Source organism: Telmatherina bonti, assembly GCF_933228915.1.
Source record: "Telmatherina bonti genome assembly, chromosome: 15".
Lineage (NCBI taxonomy): Eukaryota > Metazoa > Chordata > Actinopteri > Atheriniformes > Telmatherinidae > Telmatherina > Telmatherina bonti.
In genome coordinates, this window is record NC_136613.1 from 5565981 (window position 1) to 5584167 (window position 18187).

The 18187-nt window shown below is 40.9% G+C and overlaps 1 protein-coding gene across 2 annotated transcripts in view; it reads right to left on the bottom strand.

Annotated features, from left to right (window-relative positions):
* ankrd44 (ankyrin repeat domain 44) overlaps positions 1-18187 on the bottom strand; it is a 42737-nt gene that overhangs the window by 11663 nt on the left and 12887 nt on the right. The window contains exons 3-14 of one of the 2 annotated variants that reach the window (XM_079253890.1): positions 15104-15182; positions 13325-13395; positions 11085-11285; positions 10798-10885; positions 9305-9447; positions 9003-9215; positions 6961-7039; positions 6771-6885; positions 6603-6685; positions 4086-4149; positions 2310-2378; positions 1980-2120 (exon numbers count right to left, since the gene is read on the bottom strand). In XM_079253890.1, coding sequence (XP_079110016.1) covers positions 1980-2120; positions 2310-2378; positions 4086-4149; positions 6603-6685; positions 6771-6885; positions 6961-7039; positions 9003-9215; positions 9305-9447; positions 10798-10885; positions 11085-11285; positions 13325-13395; positions 15104-15182 — 1346 coding nt within the window. Of the gene's footprint in view, positions 1-1979; positions 2121-2309; positions 2379-4085; positions 4195-6602; positions 6686-6770; positions 6886-6960; positions 7040-9002; positions 9216-9304; positions 9448-10797; positions 10886-11084; positions 11286-13324; positions 13396-15103; positions 15183-18187 lie in introns of both variants that reach the window. The other variant, XM_079253889.1, reaches the window with a different exon arrangement.

Consider the following 18187-nt stretch of genomic DNA (forward strand, 5'->3'; position numbering starts at 1 on the left):
TCAGATGGAATAAAATGGTTGAACCAGAATGATTTCATAAAGCGTTCCTGCAGGTTTCAGGAAGATTGTTTCAGACCTTTTAAAGACCTTTTAACTCCATTATGAATAAAATTCTTTGCCAAAACGACATTTTACCAGAAACATTCAAACAATCCCAGAAATTCAAAAAACTTATTTTATTCACTCAGTTACCGAAGGGGATTCCGTTACATCCGCTACATCCAGTTTTTCCTACAACGAGCAGTCGACGTGACTCTGATCATGTCGCAAATTGGGCCGCAAACATGGCCACAAACTGGGCCGCAAAGATGGTCATAAACTGGGCCCCAAACTGGGCCGCAAACTGGGCTACAAATATGGCTGCAAACATGGCCGCAAACATGGCCGCAAACATGGCCCCAAAACTAGGCTACAAACATGGCCGCAAACTGGGCCGGAAACATGGCCCCAAAACTGGGCCGCAAACATGGCCCCAAAACTGGGCCGCAAACATGGCCCCAAAACTGGGCTGCAAACATGGCCCCAAACTGGGCTGCAAACATGGCCCCAAAACTGGGCTGCAAACATGGCCCCAAACTGGGCCGCAAACATGGCGGCAAATTGGGCCGTGGCAGAAGATTTGTAGTTTAATCGCAAAATTAATCGCAAATTGGGCCGCAAACATGGCCACAAACTGGGCCGCAAAGATGGTCGTAAACTGAACCGCAAACTGGGCTACAAATATGGCTGCAAACATGGCCGCAAACATGGCCCCAAAACTAGGCTACAAACATGGCCCCAAACTGGGCCGCAAACATGGCCCCAAACTGGGCTGCAAACATGGCCCCAAAACTGGGCTGCAAACATGGCCCCAAACTGGGCCGCAAACATGGCCCCAAACTGGGCCGCAAACATGGCCCCAAAACTGGGCTGCAAACATGGCCCCAAACTGGGCCGCAAACATGGCGGCAAATTGGGCCATGGCAGAAGATTTGTAGTTTAATCGCAAAATTAATCGCAAATTGGGCCGCAAACATGGCCACAAACTGGGCCGCAAAGATGGTCGTAAACTGAACCGCAAACTGGGCTACAAATATGGCTGCAAACATGGCCCCAAAACTAGGCTACAAACATGGCCCCAAACTGGGCCGCAAACATGGCCCCAAAACTGGGCCGCAAACATGGCCCCAAAACTGGGCCGCAAACATGGCCCCAAAACTGGGCCGCAAACATGGCCCCAAACTGGGCCGCAAACATGGCCCCAAAACTGGGCCGCAAACATGGCCCCAAAACTGGGCTGCAAACATGGCCCCAAACTGGGCCGCAAACATGGCCCCAAACTGGGCCGCAAACATGGCCCCAAAACTGGGCCGCAAACATGGCCCCAAACTGGGCCGCAAACATGGCGGCAAATTGGGCCGTGGCAGAAGATTTGTAGTTTAATCGCAAAATTAATAGCAAATTGGGCCGCAAACATGGCCACAAACTGGGCCGCAAAGATGGTCGTAAACTGAACCGCAAACTGGGCTACAAACATGGCCCCAAACTGGGCCGCAAACATGGCCCCAAACTGGGCCGCAAACATGGCCCCAAACTGGGCCGCAAACATGGCGGCAAACTGGGCCGTGGCAGAAGATTTGTAGTTTAATCGCAAAATTAATCGCAAATTGGGCCGCAAACATGGCCACAAACATGGCCCCAAAACTGGGCTGCAAACATGGCCCCAAACTGGGCCGCAAACATGGCGGCAAATTGGGCCGTGGCAGAAGATTTGTAGTTTAATCGCCACGTATAAACACCGGTTAGCTATCCGATCAAGTGGTTTTCCGAGAGGTCCTTGGAACTCTTAATTCCCAAAATTTTTAGTTTAAGGACTTTTAAGGCCTTAAATGTAAAGCTGTGAATTTTAGACATTTTTAGTCTTTTTAAGATCCTGCAGAAAATCCTGAAAATGAGTTCAAGCTTACGCCTCATATAAGTCCGTAACTTATAATGCTAACCTCCTGTCCAGGTCTGAAGCAGCAGCGTAGTGCAGGGCAGAGCGCCCCCACTGGTCGGTGGCATTTATGGCAGTGCCACAGGCCACCAGGGTCTCCAGACACTGATAGTGACGACTGGCAGCAGCGTAATGCAGGGGAGTCCTGGGAATTAATACAGATTGAGAAGGTTAGAACAAAACATCACAAGGAAAACCCAAATATACAGCAAAAAACACAACAGGTAAGGTTTAACGGACCAAAATGTGACAAATAAACTAAGCAACATCTTACATTTAACGATTTAAACAAACATTTCAACATGTTTTGCATTAGATAAAGTAAATTAAAGACCTGCCACAGTTGTCCCTCCTGTTGTGTTCTCCTCCACTGCTCAGGAGTAGTTTAACACAATCCACGTTGCTGCAAACACAGAGGAAAATAATCACTCCAGTTACAGGCCGTGCAAAACTACAGCACAGCAAGGGGCTAATAAACAAACTGCAACACACTTTAATGAAGCTTTAAATCTGATTAAAAAAAAACAGCATTAAAATGAGTGATCATGCTATGTTACTCTTGTTTAAAAGATATAGGCTACTTTAATATTTTGTTAATAATAACACTGGAGCTAAAATTTAACGATGCAGTCGACAATGATGTAACGAGAAGTACGCCACTAAGGCTGATGTTTTTCAGTTAAGTGTTGGAGTAAGCTCTCTAATGTTTTTAGAGTCACAAAAATGAAAAAAGTTATATTTTGGACTAATATAGTGACTAAAATCCGGTTTAGGCTCATTTAATATCTTACGTTTTGTTTAGGCAGTAGATGCTATCATGATTAGCATAACTGATTTCCATGTCATAAAGAGACGCGAACAGTCTTATTATGATGACAAAGCAGCATAGACTGAAAATAAAATGATGGGCGGCGCCTCAGTGACGTCACCCGTAGGTTTCTGAAGAGCTGAATTGAAGCTTGGTGGGTGGTTCCTACCATCACCATCTTGGCAGGGGCATGCGTGTCGTCTCGCCCGGAAACTACAAATATGGGCAAAGAGGTGGAGCTGTGAGCGTCATGGTGGATGATTGACATCGAGCGAACTCCGAGCTTTCTGTAGCTAAGAGCTAACCGAGCTAACCCGGAGATAACAGGACCTAACCAGCTAACGGAGGTAAGCGGGCTAAAGCTAAGTCACGTTGTTAACCTGCTAAAAACCGCGGTTGTTCTACGTTCTTCTGACTTGAAGCAGGAGATCGGGTACCTGTCAATCAAAAGGACACGCCCCTAAATATGACGAATTTGATGATGAAATTACTTTTAGAAAAAAATTCACTCCCCCCACAGTTGTCATGAAGGTAAACCTGACCTATTAACCAAAAATGGATTTTAGTACCAGGCTGTAAACATGTTTATTTCTGTTGTAAACATGTTTATTTCTGCTTTAAACATGTTTATATCTGCTGCAAACGTGTTTATTTCTGCTGTAAACATGTTTATTCCTGCTGTGAACATGTTTATTTCTGCTGTGAAGTTGGTCTCTTTAACATGGGAGTCTATGGGGATTTGCTCTGTTTCGCAGCCCCTAGTGGATGAAGGGTTTGCAGTTTTATGCACTTTGCTTTTAACTGCCAGAAGTTGCCGCTTGCAAAGCAGTCCTTACGTTGCATTCAAATGCAGCTGGGAACTCAGAAATTCCCATTAGACTTAACACTAAAAGAAAATTAGTCGGATGTTGTCTTTAGGTTTCTAAACGTGTCTTTTAGATTTATTTTATTCCTTAAAAAAAACATTAAAAAGGTAAAAATGTGTTTGACTCTAAATCAGGTGATGCTGGAACATGCTAATTTAAATAAAGTCACAAGAAAAACCTTGAAGTTGCCTCTGTTTTCATTTTGTTTGTTGTTTTTCTTTTCCAAATTTGTTCTAAATAACGTTACAGCAGGTTACAGTTTCCTCCTTGTCTATAATAATGCCGCAAAACTACTTTGTTTAGGCTAATATCAGCGCTAATGTTTGTGCATGTATATTTATTTTTTTATTTATAAAACATAAAGCACATTTTTACTAAACAGAAGTGGTTCATTAAGTATTTGTATTTTGGGGATCATTGAACTGTTCGGACTTACCCTCCAGCAGCCGCTGCATGCAGGCAGGTCCTTCCCAGGCTGTCTGGTGTGTCTATCTGGAAGCCTGCGGACAGGACCGAGTCGTTACACATTATGCTAAACCTCTGACCTGACGAGGGCGGTGCAGGGAGACGAAGGAAGGCCGGACAAGACACAGCAGCAGCACAGAGACAGAGAGGAAGAGGAGAGGTGGACAAACGAAGAAACAGGCGTTAGTGCCGGAGAAGGGGAAACAGTGCAGGTGATCATACACAGGAAACACCTGGACATATATAAGCTGCGTGTTACAGACACAAAGAGCCAAATATGTTGTCATACGACACATTTAGAGAGAAGTTTATAGTGCAGGAAGCAGTTAGGATCAGACTGAACAGAAAACATTTTACATGACAGGGTTTACAGGACAGAGGAATTAAATAGTTCGGAACTAAAATGCGAATAAACCAGACACTTACATTGGAATTAGGTTTAATTCCGAATAGATATTAGCATTAGAAATTAAGTGTTTACATGGTCGTTTTTCATCAGTTTAAACTGGATTTAACTTTTATTCGGAATTAAACAGGAATAAAAAAATCCCATGTAAACAAACGGAATGAAACGTGACTTTTAGCTATTGTTATCGTTAACTATCGTTAATAGGGTTAGGGTTAGCTAACAGCGAAGAGTGCAACACTCTGGACCAGCTGTACCAAGCTCAAACTCGTCTAAATGAAGCCTTTGTTGTTTACTCGAGCAGCTCAGCGGAGCTGCATGCGGAGCCCCGGCTCATTGTGCTTCATGCCTCCTGGGTGGATCTGGAGCCTGGAACCGTCCTAACTTTATTCCCTTTTTCTTCAACAAATCGCTGTTTTCTCTCCTGCGCTGGGTCAAAGCCGATACAACGCAGATAGCTGCAGTTCGAGGAGATTTCACCGGCTTGTCCAGAGGGAGAGTGAAGCCTCGTCTTCAGGGGAACATTGTGACTTGAGTTTGGCCTCTACTGAACAAGCTGAACAACTGAGAGAAAGTCACACCAGCATGAAGTTTCAGCCAACAGACGCTGAATTAGTGTTTCTGTTGAGTCATTGCTCTTAAACTCGAGTTAAATTACTCTAATTTACTGAGAATTTAGCCAATTCTTGCAAAAAGTGCTGTTTTTTATGTTTTATATGCATTTATGGTTTACAGGACTAAACTACATGACTGTAGGTTTAGCTTATATTCAGTCATATGACTTGTAAGTCAAGATATCTTCTACTTTGCACTTCATACTAGGGGTGCTCGATTATGACAAAAATTATAAACAAGATTATTTTGACTGAAACTGAGATCTAAACTTAATTTTTAAACAACGCTGCGCGTCGTGGTGTTCTAGACTCCGTGTCGTGCATTATAACCATCTAATGTACGGTTCCGAGTTGTTTAATCTGCTTTTACCGCTTATATAGGAACTATTTTACGTTGGCCTGGATGTACGTTTTATACCAAACAACCGCTGTCAGGCTGCAGCGCGTTTCTCTCATTCACCTGTTAAAAGACGGCTGATCTGAACCAGCTGGTTAACGCGTTGCTATGGTAACGCCCCGTAACGGAGGGACATTACAGTGTTTAACTTGCCGAACTATGTATAGGAAAATAATACAACCAGTTGTCACTGACAATGGTATAAAGTATGTTTAGGTGAACTTCCACAACCTACTGCAGTTATTCTACATTGACCTGCAGCCGGAGCCGACTGAGACTGGCCGCCTGGGAGTGCTTTAGGACGGGAGAGGCTCCCGCTGCTCCTTCCTTACAGTAACTGCAGAACAATATGTGCCTTCAAGTCAGTCGCCAAAACACCAGAAACGTCTCTAATAACTCCAGTAAAAGTTGCTAGATTTGTCGCTTTTAACAAAAAAAGTCTCCAGATTTAGCGAGAAAGTCTCCAAGTTGGCAACAGTGTCTGAATGAAAGCAAAGCGGCTGTGGGAGGAGTTTACAGCACAGCGCTGCAACGCCAGAGACGCTCGATTAGCAGCTGAAGACAGCAGGAGAGGAAACTGCAGAGAGAAAAATAATCACACCCTTTTAGTTTTATCATTGTTGGAAACCCAGATCGTACTGAGATTAAATCCGATTAATCGTCCAGTCCTACATCGTACACAATGTAAAACTTTATTCAAGCCTCACTAACATTATGGCTAAACCATTTTAACAAGCAGGAAATCCTCTGAAAGGAACTCATGTTTTTCATTGTTTTATCTGCGCCTTTAATTGTCAACGAAGTGAAGCAATAATGGAGCAACTCCTTTCCAATCTTCATCCTACGGACGCCACGAATAAAACCTCAACAACAAGCGTCGCGTGCAGAGCGCCGCAGAATGAAGAAGCTAGATGAGAACTTCATCTTTATCCTCAAGAAAAGCTAAAAATACAACTTGTATTATTTGCACAACTAATAATTGAGGATATAAAATACCCTCAGCAATGTGGGATTGTTGCTACGCTAGCTCCTTTCTGTGACTCGTCAGGAAAAATCGTCTACCTGAGTTACCTGAGGACAGCAGCTTCCTGCAGCAGTCAGAGTGAGCGTTCAAGGCAGCCAGGTGCAGCGGAAACATGCCGTGGACTCCTCGCCTTTACAGAAAGATCCGGAGAGGGTTATTAGATGTTATTAGATGTTACTGCCTGCTACTGAGCAAACTTTCCAGCACGCACAGACCTCGTGCAGTCTGCTCCGCTTGTGATGAGCGTGTTGATGAGCAGTTCGTGGCCGAAACGGGCGGCCACGTGAAGCGGAGTGTTGCCATCTTTGTCCACGCTGTCGATCTCGCCACCTGACGTGAAATGTGGATTTATTAGGAAGTTGTGCAGCTGTTAGGCGACAAACGATGGGCAGGGTGAAGGCTCACCGTTCTGGATGAGAGTTTGCGAGCGGGTGAAGCGTCCGTGAACCGCCGTCATGTGAAGAGGACTCTTCCCGTCACGGCTCTGATGAGAGCAGAGGAGAAAAACAACATAAAACGATCAAAAGTCAGAAAAAAAAACACCACAGAATTTAACTCTGTTTTTGGCTCATTTAATGCAACTGTGTGTGCAGCATCTCCAGCTAGGATTAGCGCATGCTCCCAGATGTTGTGTTCCCATCAATGGTGATTAGAGGCTGTGAATACCCTCAAACACTGCGGAAGATATGTAAAAACTGTGAGTTTTGTGATGTGCGATGTATAATATAGAGATATCGCAAGTTGAACATCGAATACAAGCCTCTGTCCGTCCACACAACTCCTGCACACATGCATGTTGGATTTTTTTAATTCCAAACGTTGCAGGTTTTCTGTTTTTATTCTTGTGAAGCACTTTGTGACCTTGTGTCTGTCGAAAGCACTATATAAATAAAGTTTATCTTATCCTATCAGAGAGTCAGAAAAGAAGCATGGAGTAGGGATGAGTGTTTTTCATTTTAATACCATCTGGTTATGGTACTTTTCCACCTCTGACGACAGCAACGCCGATACTTTTTCCACGGTAAAGGGAAGAGTTGCTAGCTGGTTTACATATAGGTGTGTGCAATCAGTGCTACCTTACGATACCGTTACCAGTCAGGTGCTATGATTCCATTATTAATTGATTATCGGGATATTCATGCATCTTTATTCCATATTGAGGGCTTTTCTCCCTCCGTTGCTGCATTTATACAACTTTATCCTCAGTATTTACATTCAGTATTGATGTGGAGCCATAAATTAATCCAACACATATCAAACATGTTTTATTCTGTCTTTAAATGTTTCCAGAAATCTTCAGGGAAAATTAGCATTGGTTAATTGGAAAGTTAGCATTGGTTAGGGAAAACCAGTTCCTCCAACTGGGCTGGAACGGAGCTGCTGTCACCTGTTTTTAGTTTTATTAATAATTTGGCATTAAAGACACAATTCAGAACTTTTTCATTTTCCCGTCACCACCCCCCATCGACGGCTAACTCAGCCTCCTACCCGACCTGTTAGCTCTCTCCAGCCAGCAGAAGACCATCTTACCATGACTCTTGTTTTGTCTCTTTCTCTCTTTTAATCTTGTTTCTTTGCTGAATCAACAACATTGGAACATCCAGTTCCTTATTATACCGTGAAGCGAAACGTCATTTCGTGTCCTGGATGCAAAAGTTGTATAGTGTCGGTGTCTCAGCTTCAGGACGCTGCTGGGCAGCAGATCTAGAAATGCACACGATAGATCTCACTGTGTCATCGAACAAGTTTTAAGTTCTGAAAGTTACGTAATGGGTCTTTAAGCAGCTTAAATATAAAGAAAGTCTTGTCTGTTCTCATGTCCATCAAAAACAGAACGTTTCCAAACGCTGCCTTCAGACCTGATGAGGAAATCTCTGTAACAGCAGCTGTTTGGCTAGCTGCTAGCTTCCTGCTCGGCTAGCTGTTAGGCCAGCTGCTAGCTTCCTGCTCGGCTAGCTGCTAGGCTAGCTGCTAGCTTCCTGCTCGGCTAGCTGTTAGGCCAGCTGCTAGCTTCCTGCTCGGCTAGCTGCTAGGCTAGCTGCTAGCTTCCTGCTCGGCTAGCTGCTAGCTTCCTGCTCGGCTAGCTGCTAACTTCCTGCTGTCGCTGTTCTTTTCCGATCCGTCTTCCTAAACCATTCAGGCAGCACGCCCAACTTTTAGCTTCCTGACTCACTGTACAGCTGTGTTCATGTCGCTTAACTATTGTGAAAAATAATCGGTACTAATCGCAACTAAATCGGAATGTGTCGCATCGCGATGCATCGACGAATTGCCTAAGCTCTTTTTAGTAGCATTATGTGGTGAAAGCTAAATGCCGGTGAGCGCTTGGTTTAGAAGACCAGCAGTGGATCCATCATCTGGGAGGGGTTGGGGTTCCCAAGGGCGACGTTTTATTCAGATTAAAGCGTTTCACGTTGGAGTCACGCATCGTGTTCCAGCAGGCTCACCTGTACGTTGATGTCCGCCCCGTTGTTGACCAGGAACTCCAGGCAGAGTGCGCCGTGTGTGGAGGCGGCGGCAAAGTGCAGCGGGGTGAAGCCTTTGTTGTTGGGTTGGCTGACGTTGGCGCCGTAATCGATTAGCTCGCTGACGACGGCGTCCTGACCGTTGAAGCAGGCCACGTGGAGCGCTGTGTTCCCAAAAGCGTTGGACTCGTCTATCTGCTTAAAGAAACGAGAGGTTTTCAGAGAACAGATTTATTTTAAATAATCGTGGTTAAATTTCAGGTCATGTGACTGTGCTTCCTGACCTCCACCGCCAGGTTAAGCAGGTGTTTGACCACGGCGATCTGTCCGCTGGAAGCTGCAGCATGCAGCGGTGTGTATCCCCGTTTGTCCTTACAGCTGATCTCTGCACCCTGAGTCACTAGCTGACACACGACCTCCAGGTGACCTGCAGGAGGAGCAGCATGACGTAAAGTCTGACAAACCGGCTTCACTCCGAACCTCCTGCTAGTCTGCAGGGAGTCGCTCAGCGTCCGTCCACCGACTGACATTAAAACATCCACAAGTTATTCTGCCAACAAGCTCCGCTTTTCTGGATTTTTGTTTCGTTAAGTTTAAAATCCTTCGACAGAAAATGTTCACAGATGTTTTATCTGTTATAGTTGATTCAGGTTAAGTTGATTATAGTTAATTAAGGCTAATTTATGCTGGATGCAAATGATGGATACACAGTTTTTTTTATTTGTAAATAAATTATTTAACTTTATGTATTAAAAACAATGAAGATATATTAAATACATTTCATATTTATATATTTTTTACATTTCAAATTAATTAATAAAAGAATAAATTTACTTTCATTTCAACATTTTTATTCTCTTTTCTTTCCATAATATTGGAAAATCCAAGAAACAACAGAAAATATATTCCAGAGTTACAACAACTAATACACAACCACTGTAGTACATTTCATGTAAAAAATAAAAAAAAAATTAAGAAAAAAATACATTTAATTAATATATTAATTTTATCGTATTAAATTGGTTATTTTATAGATAAATCATTTTAATCTTACAGATAAAAAAATGTAAATTATTTAATCATAAATGTCTTTTAATTTTATAAATTAAGCTTTTAATTTTACTGCATTTTATTTAATAATTTTTTCATTCTAAATATTTATACATATATGATAACGATAATACTTTTATTGTTTTTATTATTAATTATTATTATCATTATTATTAATAACAATAATAATAATAATAATCATCATCATAATAATAATAAATAATAATTAGAATTGATTATTATGACTGAATTATTATTATTATTACTATTATTATTATTATTATTATTATTATTCATTTCTAATATTCATTCTAATACCTGGGCTAAAAAAAACTTATCGACAAAAATACCTAAAATACCTGCCTATTACCTAAATATGAAAAAATACGAAAAAAACAATCCATTCACAATTTTTCATCATGAAAGTAAAATTTAAAGATGTAGAAATAATTTTAAATACATACGTGTACATTTCCACATGTGAATATTACTCCTGACCAACTAAACTGACTGACCTCATCATACACACTGATGTCAGATGTGTTACGTAAGAGATATAAAATATAGCATGACTCATCTCTACTTTTTATTTTCTCATGTACCAGCGGAGTGTTTCTATGGACCCCGAGGCCTTCGGTACGTCTTCATCACTCTTCATTAACTTTCTGGGCGGGGCTTGTGAAACCAGAACAGCTGCTAAGCAGCTGAACGTGAACAACAGTCTCACCCATGAAAGCAGCCCAGTGCAGCGCCCGGTTGTCCTTCTTATCGAAGGCGTTGATGTTCGCTCCTTTGGCAAGGAGGAGGTTCACCATCTGAGGAGAAAGAAAGGAATTAGTGGGCGTTGTGGCTCAGCTGCTGCAGAAACGGCGTGGAGGACCCGTTGTCCATTCAGCGCCACCAATCCGCCGCCTCTTGTTGTTATTTTTAGGTCTGGCGCAGTTTTAAATGATGCAATGTGAACAATGTAACCACGGCGACACAGCTGCAGCCTCACACTCGCCTCGGTCGTACCTCAGTGTGGCCGTTGAGGGCGGCGTGGTGCAGGGCGGTGCGCCCGCCGCGGTCCGACACGTTCACGCTGCTCAGCAGCGGGATGATGACCTCGGCACATCGCAGGGCGTTATTTGCTGCGGCGACGTGCAGCGGCGTCTGCCAGTTCTTGTCCCGAGCGTTCACGTCGGCCGAATGACGGATCAAAACTCGCACCGCATCCTGAGGAGGGAAGTCAGAAACCATCGTTAACTAATGGTGATTCAGTCAGCTGATGGTCGGCGAGCGGCCGGAAATTAGCCAATCAGCAAACAGAATAAGACCAGTCTGATGGAAGAGATCAATATTTATCTGGGAAATTATTTTCACAGGAAGAAAAAGCTTTAAAAAAAAAAAAATTAAATTAAATTTCTTTAGTTAAAAAAATAATTTTTCAATATTTCATATTTTCTATAATTTTTCTTTTTCAAATAAATTGATACATTTAAGTAAAACTTTACTTTTTAATTTTAAAAATCTAATTTTTGTGCTTAATTAAAAAATTCAATTTTCATTCCAATAAAAATATTTTTTACCATTTTGTATATTATTTTTTTAAACAATCTTTTAATCCAGGAACGAATGTAAACTCATACATAATATAAAAAAAAAGGCTGAAACATTCAGGCTAAACATCTACAGCTTCCATGTGATTAATGGCTGGAAAGCAACATATATCAACATATATCATACACCATGAGCACAAATCTGCATCCCTTCACTGGCTTCCTGCTCAGTTTAGGATCAACTTTCATCTTATTTGTTTTTAAGTGTCTTAACGACCTCGCCCCTCCTTACCTGCCTGACCTGCTGCACCACTACACACCACAGCGCGCTCTTAGATCAGCGGACCAGTTGCTTTTAACTGTCCCTGAGACACGCTGTAAACCAGACGAGCCTTTTCAGTTACAGCTCCAAAAATCTGGAACAGCCTCCCTCTGCAGGTTAGACTCCCTCTTTGTTTTTAAAAGCAGTTTAAAAACACATTTTTATTCTTTGGTATTTTAGTAAGACTGAGTTGTCATCTGTGTCCTTATATTTATTTTTAACTGTTCTTTTTCATGTATCTCCTGTTTTACCACTTTATTGTTATTTTATTTTCTTAAGCTGTTTTTGTTCACTTGCTGTTTCTGTTCAGCACTTTGGTCAGCTGGATGCTGTTTTTAAAGTGCTTTATAAATAAATATGGTATGGTAACATCTCAGTCTCCGTTCATCATACAATGATCAATGATGGAAACAAAGTGATGTCGTGTTTTCCGTTCATATTAAACGTAAAACTACATCCATAAATATCACACTAATACTTCAATCTTACCAATCAATATGATTTACATGTTTCTGCTGCAGAAAAAACACATTTCCCTTCATCCAGAGACACTGACTGGATTTATTTCCTTTTTTATTTTTAAATATGCAAATGAAGGCTGATAATAACCTAAATATTAAGATGATGCACATAATATTTTCTGCACTGTGTTTTGTTTATTTCTCTTTCCTCATTTGGACATTTGTAAGTTTTAAGATGCCTCTTGAACTTTTTACGTGTAATAAATCATCTAATCGAACAGTTTTATCTCTATAATGTTGCCAAAACCTCAATGAAGTTCGTCTGATTCTGACTCAAACTAAAAACCTGCAGAAAATTTCAGGAAAAACATTTTAAAGAAACATGAATGATTAAATAATAATCTGGATTATACATACATCTCTGGGCTTTTCAGATGATTGGAAACACAGGCTATTTGGCTACGATGAGATGATTTATGGAAAGCAGAATGCAATTAAAATAAGCCTGATTTATAACCTCAGCGTTCCCTAAATTCACTGCTGACAGACCGAGCTTTTCACAATAAAAGTCTGTTAGTGCTTGATGCAGAATACAGGCTCAACTCAACTTTTATTTATAACAACGCGACGGAGACACACACATGGACAGCTGCGTCCGTCTCCTGCGTTGGTTTCGTACGTAATTTGGTGGTTGTGGTGGTGGTGGCAATACCAAATAGAGGGTAAAAAGACTGCTCCACTCTGGAGGTCACACCTTTAAACCTCCGCCAGCAGATATTCCAGCCATGCTGCTCTACCAGTTTGGATGTTGATTTTCCACTTTAAACGGGCCTGACACCATGAGCTGCTATGCAACTGTTCTGAGAGGAAGAAATGCTCAGACTGAGTGTGTGTGTGTGTGTGTGTGTGTGTGTGTGTGTGTGTGTTGTTCACCTCGCTCCTGGATGCCACGGCGCGATGCAGAGGGGTGAGCCACATGTTGTCTTTGGCGTTGACCCGGGCCCCTGCGTCGTGGAAACACACTGTTAATATGTGCTGAACACGCTAACTGTGCTTCGGCTACACGCATCGACATGACAGGTTCGAGACGAACACAGCGGACACCTTTTCTGTGAGAAACTCAGCTGATCATGGTAAAAAAAAATTATTTTAGAATAATTTCTGGAAATTATCCATATTTTCAACATGTTTTTTTTTTAAATCATATAAAACATCCAGAACCATCTGCAGCAACACGCAGTAAAAGCTGGAGAGTCATGTTTCTGTTTCTCAATTCTTAATGAGTCTTTTTTTTGAGAACTAAATAAACAATTTTCTGCAGTTTTTCAAAGAAATCTGTTTCCATTGATCAACTTTTTTCCTTATTGATCATTTTCAGACAAAATTTGACACAAGATAATGAGCCGTGATTCTTTCGTGCTCGAAGCAAACTAAATCTTTGGTAAATGCTTCTTTTATACCCAATCTTGACACCCTTATCACCAAATTACCCTGACGTCTGTTTTTTTTTTTTTTTTTGTAAGGAATGTCTGGCCTTCATAGATTTTATTTCTTTATATCAAACTATTTCATCTTTATTTGCCTTTACTCGCTCTCATTTATGTATGTGTGTATATATTTATTTATCTTTATTTGTCTATTTTATGAGTATCTATTTTGTTTTTTATAAATATTGTAAATAGGAATCAGGCATTAAGGGGGTAAAGTTCTGCTTGGAGACTTTTCTATTAAATTCTATTGATTGAATTTCCCTTTGGGGATTATTGAAGTATTTTTTATTTCATTCATTTCATTTAGACAGTTTATAGATAGTTCATTTATGAACTTTTCTGTCTTTTTTTCCAAAATAAATTGATACATTTAACTAAATTATTACCTTTTCATTTTAAAAATCTCATTTTTGTTATTTAAAAAAAAAAAACTTTTTTAAGCTATTTTTTAATCCAGGAATGATGAATGTAAACTCATACATACTATTAAAAAAAGGCTGAAATACTTGAAAATGTTTCATTTTTGTAGAAATATTCAGGCTAAAAATACAGCTTCTATGTGATTAATGGCTTCAGTGTAATGCGATTTTATTTCTTTATATCAAAATATTTTATTTCATCATTATTTGCCTTTATTTGCTCTCATTTATGTGTGTGGGTTTTTTTTTATATTTATTTATCTATATTTAATGGTATTTTATTGTCTATTTTTTTTAGGATAATTGTTAAATTCTATTGATTGAATTTCCCTTTGGGGATTAATTAAGTATTTTTTATTTCATTTATTTCATTTATAGACGCTGTTGCTACCTAATATTCAATTCAACTTTATTTGTATAGCGTCAAATCACAACAATGCCATCTCAAGACACTTTACAGACAGAGAAGAAAACATAATGAAAGCCAATTCATAATAGCCTATATAAGGAAACCAACAAATTGAGTTGGAGGATCCATATATATGAACTTTTCTGTCTTTTCTTAACTTCTTCGTTCACTTTTACTGAGTGTGTTCCTGCAAAAACTCCTAGTTTGATTCAGATGATTAAACAAATGAAAGATTTCATCGTCATGAAATTCTTCTTTTAGTTGTATTTTTAGATTAAAGGTGTGTATTTAGATTATTAGACTGAATCAGTTGTAATGATGTAATTATTTGAAATGTACGTTTTTAAAACCTCAAGAAATGAAACCATGCTTACAGGAAAGAGCGACATCTTACCAGAGAGGATGAGGAGTTCTGTGATCTCAGCATCGCCCAGAAAGGCTGCTGCATGCAGCGGGGTGCGCTTCTCTGCATCCTGAAACACGTGAAGAGGAAACATGAACAGCCTGACACCTCTGCACAGTTACAACACCTCTAAGCACTGGGATGTAGTGCTGTGTACGCTACGTCTGTGTGTATACTAGCTGCAACGCTACGTCTGTGTGTATACTAGCTGCAACGCTACGTCTGTGTGTATACTAGCTGAAACGCTACGTCTGTGTGTATACTAGCTGCAACGCTACGTCTGTGTGTATACTAGCTGCAACGCTACGTCTGTGTGTATACTAGCTGCAACGCTACGTCTGTGTGTATACTAGCTGCAACGCTACGTCTGTGTGTATACTAGCTGCAACGCTACGTCTGTGTGTATACTAGCTGCAACGCTACGTCTGTGTGTATACTAGCTGAAACGCTACGTCTGTGTGTATACTAGCTGAAACGCTACGTCTGTGTGTATACTAGCTGCAATGCTACGTCTGTGTGTATACTAGCTGCAACGCTACGTCTGTGTATATACTAACTGCAACGCTACGTCTGTGTGTATATACTAACTGCAACGCTACGTCTGTGTGTATACTAGCTGCAACGCTACGTCTGTGTGTATACTAACTGCAACGCTACGTTTGTGTGTATACTAACTGTAACGCTACGTCTGTGTGTATACTAGCTGCAACGCTACATCTGTGTGGATACTAGCTGCAACGCTACATCTGTGTGTATACTAACTGCAACGCTACGTCTGTGTGTATACTAGCTGCAACGCTACATCTGTGTGTATACTAACTGCAACGCTACGTTTGTGTGTATACTAACTGCAACGCTACGTCTGTGTGTATACTAGCTGCAACGCTACATCTGTGTGGATACTAGCTGAAACGCTACATCTGTGTGTACACTAACTGCAACGCTACGTCTGTGTGTATACTAGCTGCAACGCTACATCTGTGTGTATACTAACTGCAACGCTACGTTTGTGTGTATACTAACTGTAACGCTACGTCTGTGTGTATACTAGCTGCAACGCTACATCTGTGTGTATACTAACTGCAACGCTACGTTTGTGTGTATACTAACTGCAACGCTACGTCTGTGTGTATACTAACTGCAACGCTACGTTTGTGTGTATACTAACTGCAATGCTACGTCTGTGTGTATACTAGCTGCAACGCTACATCTGTGTGTATACTAACTGCAACGCTACGTTTGTGTGTACACTAACTGCAACGCTACGTCTGTGTGTATACTAACTGCAACGCTACGTTTGTGTGTATACTAACTGCAATGCTACGTCTGTGTGTATACTAACTGCAACGCTACGTTTGTGTGTATACTAACTGCAACGCTACGTCTGTGTGTATACTAGCTGCAACGCTACATCTGTGCGTATACTAACTGCAACGCTACGTTTGTGTGTATACTAACTGCAACGCTACGTCTGTGTGTATACTAACTGCAACGCTACGTTTGTGTGTATACTAACTGCAATGCTACGTCTGTGTATATACTAGCTGCAAACAACGTGAGCATGCTGCGGCCAAAACGTTCAATCCTGGATGCCACCGCTAGGGGGCAGCATTTACGTAAAGAATGGTTTGCCAATCTGTTGCTAAATGTTAGGCACGAGTGTTTGTCGCTGTGCAACAAGATCTGAGAGGCGTCTGAGCAAAGTTTTCTGCTGTTGCGTTCATCTCCGATCTCATGTTCACATTCTTGGTCACATTAGCATTCAAATCAAAATGGCATCTATTTCACACGACACGTGAACGCACGTAGCCGACATGCTAAGCGTACACCGAGAGCAACACGTACGCTTACCTAAACAGATACTAAATATTTCATGTCGTCATTTTAGAGATTATTTCTGTTTTAGCCTGTTTATAGCGGCTTGCAGTATATTTTAGAAAGCACTTCCAGATAAATTCTGAAAGTTTACTGCAAACTTTTGATGCCCTTCGAGGCCTCTTTAGGTTCTCTGACTGAAGGAGATGAAGAGTTACAGTTCAGACCTCGCGAAGCGGTGACAAGTCTCCTCTTTAAACAATTTAAATTAAAGAGACATTTAAAATTATATTTAAAAAACAAAACAAAAACAAATGACTGAATCTGTAAAAAAAATTTTTAATTGTTTTTACATTTTTCTTTAAAAATAAAAGAATTTGATCAATATAAGCAATTGTTTACTGGACTTTTAAGGTTTTAAGTGACCTTAAGGTGATTTATCCTTTATAAAATAAAACTAAGCAGCCAGTCGACACTAAATATCTAACCAGCCAATCACATGGCAGCAACTCATGATGAAGACGACTTGCTGAGGTTCCAGCTGAGCATCAGGATGAGGAAGAAAGGAGATTTAAGGTTGTTGGTCTGAGTATTTACTGGGATCTTCACACACAACCATCTCCAGAGTTTCCAGAGAAGGTCTGAAGAAGAGAAAACATCCAGATGTTGATGTCAGAGGTCAGAGGAGAATGGTCAGACTGGTTGGAGATGATGTCCAACCCGTCCAGCCTGGAAGCAGATGGTCTCCAGCAGCAGAAGACCACATCGGGTTCCCTCCTGTCAGTAAGAACAGGAAAACATGGATCCATCCTGCCTTGGATCAACGCTTCACTTCAGGCTGCTGCTGGTGGAATGATGGGAGGGAGGGGGGTCCCAGTACCAGTCCTGCTGTTGACCATGTCCATCCCTTTCTGAGCACAGTGTAGCATCTTCTGATGGAAACTTCCAGCAGGATGATGCACCATGTCACAAAGCTCACATCATCTCCACCATGATGATGAGTTCAGTAGAAGGTGGTCTGGATAAAGTGGACGACTGATGCATTTTTACTCGTCAGTTTGTTGATTTTCACACAACAAATAGATTTTTTTTTTAATCTTTCAAAACATGATTTAATGACTACTCTGTTATATTTGCTGTTGTGAAAAAAAGTCATAAGTTTAGAAGTTTTTATTAAGTTTTTCCTCCTTCATTCATTTGCTGATAAGAAAACTTGACTTTTTTGCATCTTGTTTTGCCTCTTTGTGGCCGTTCTTTCCC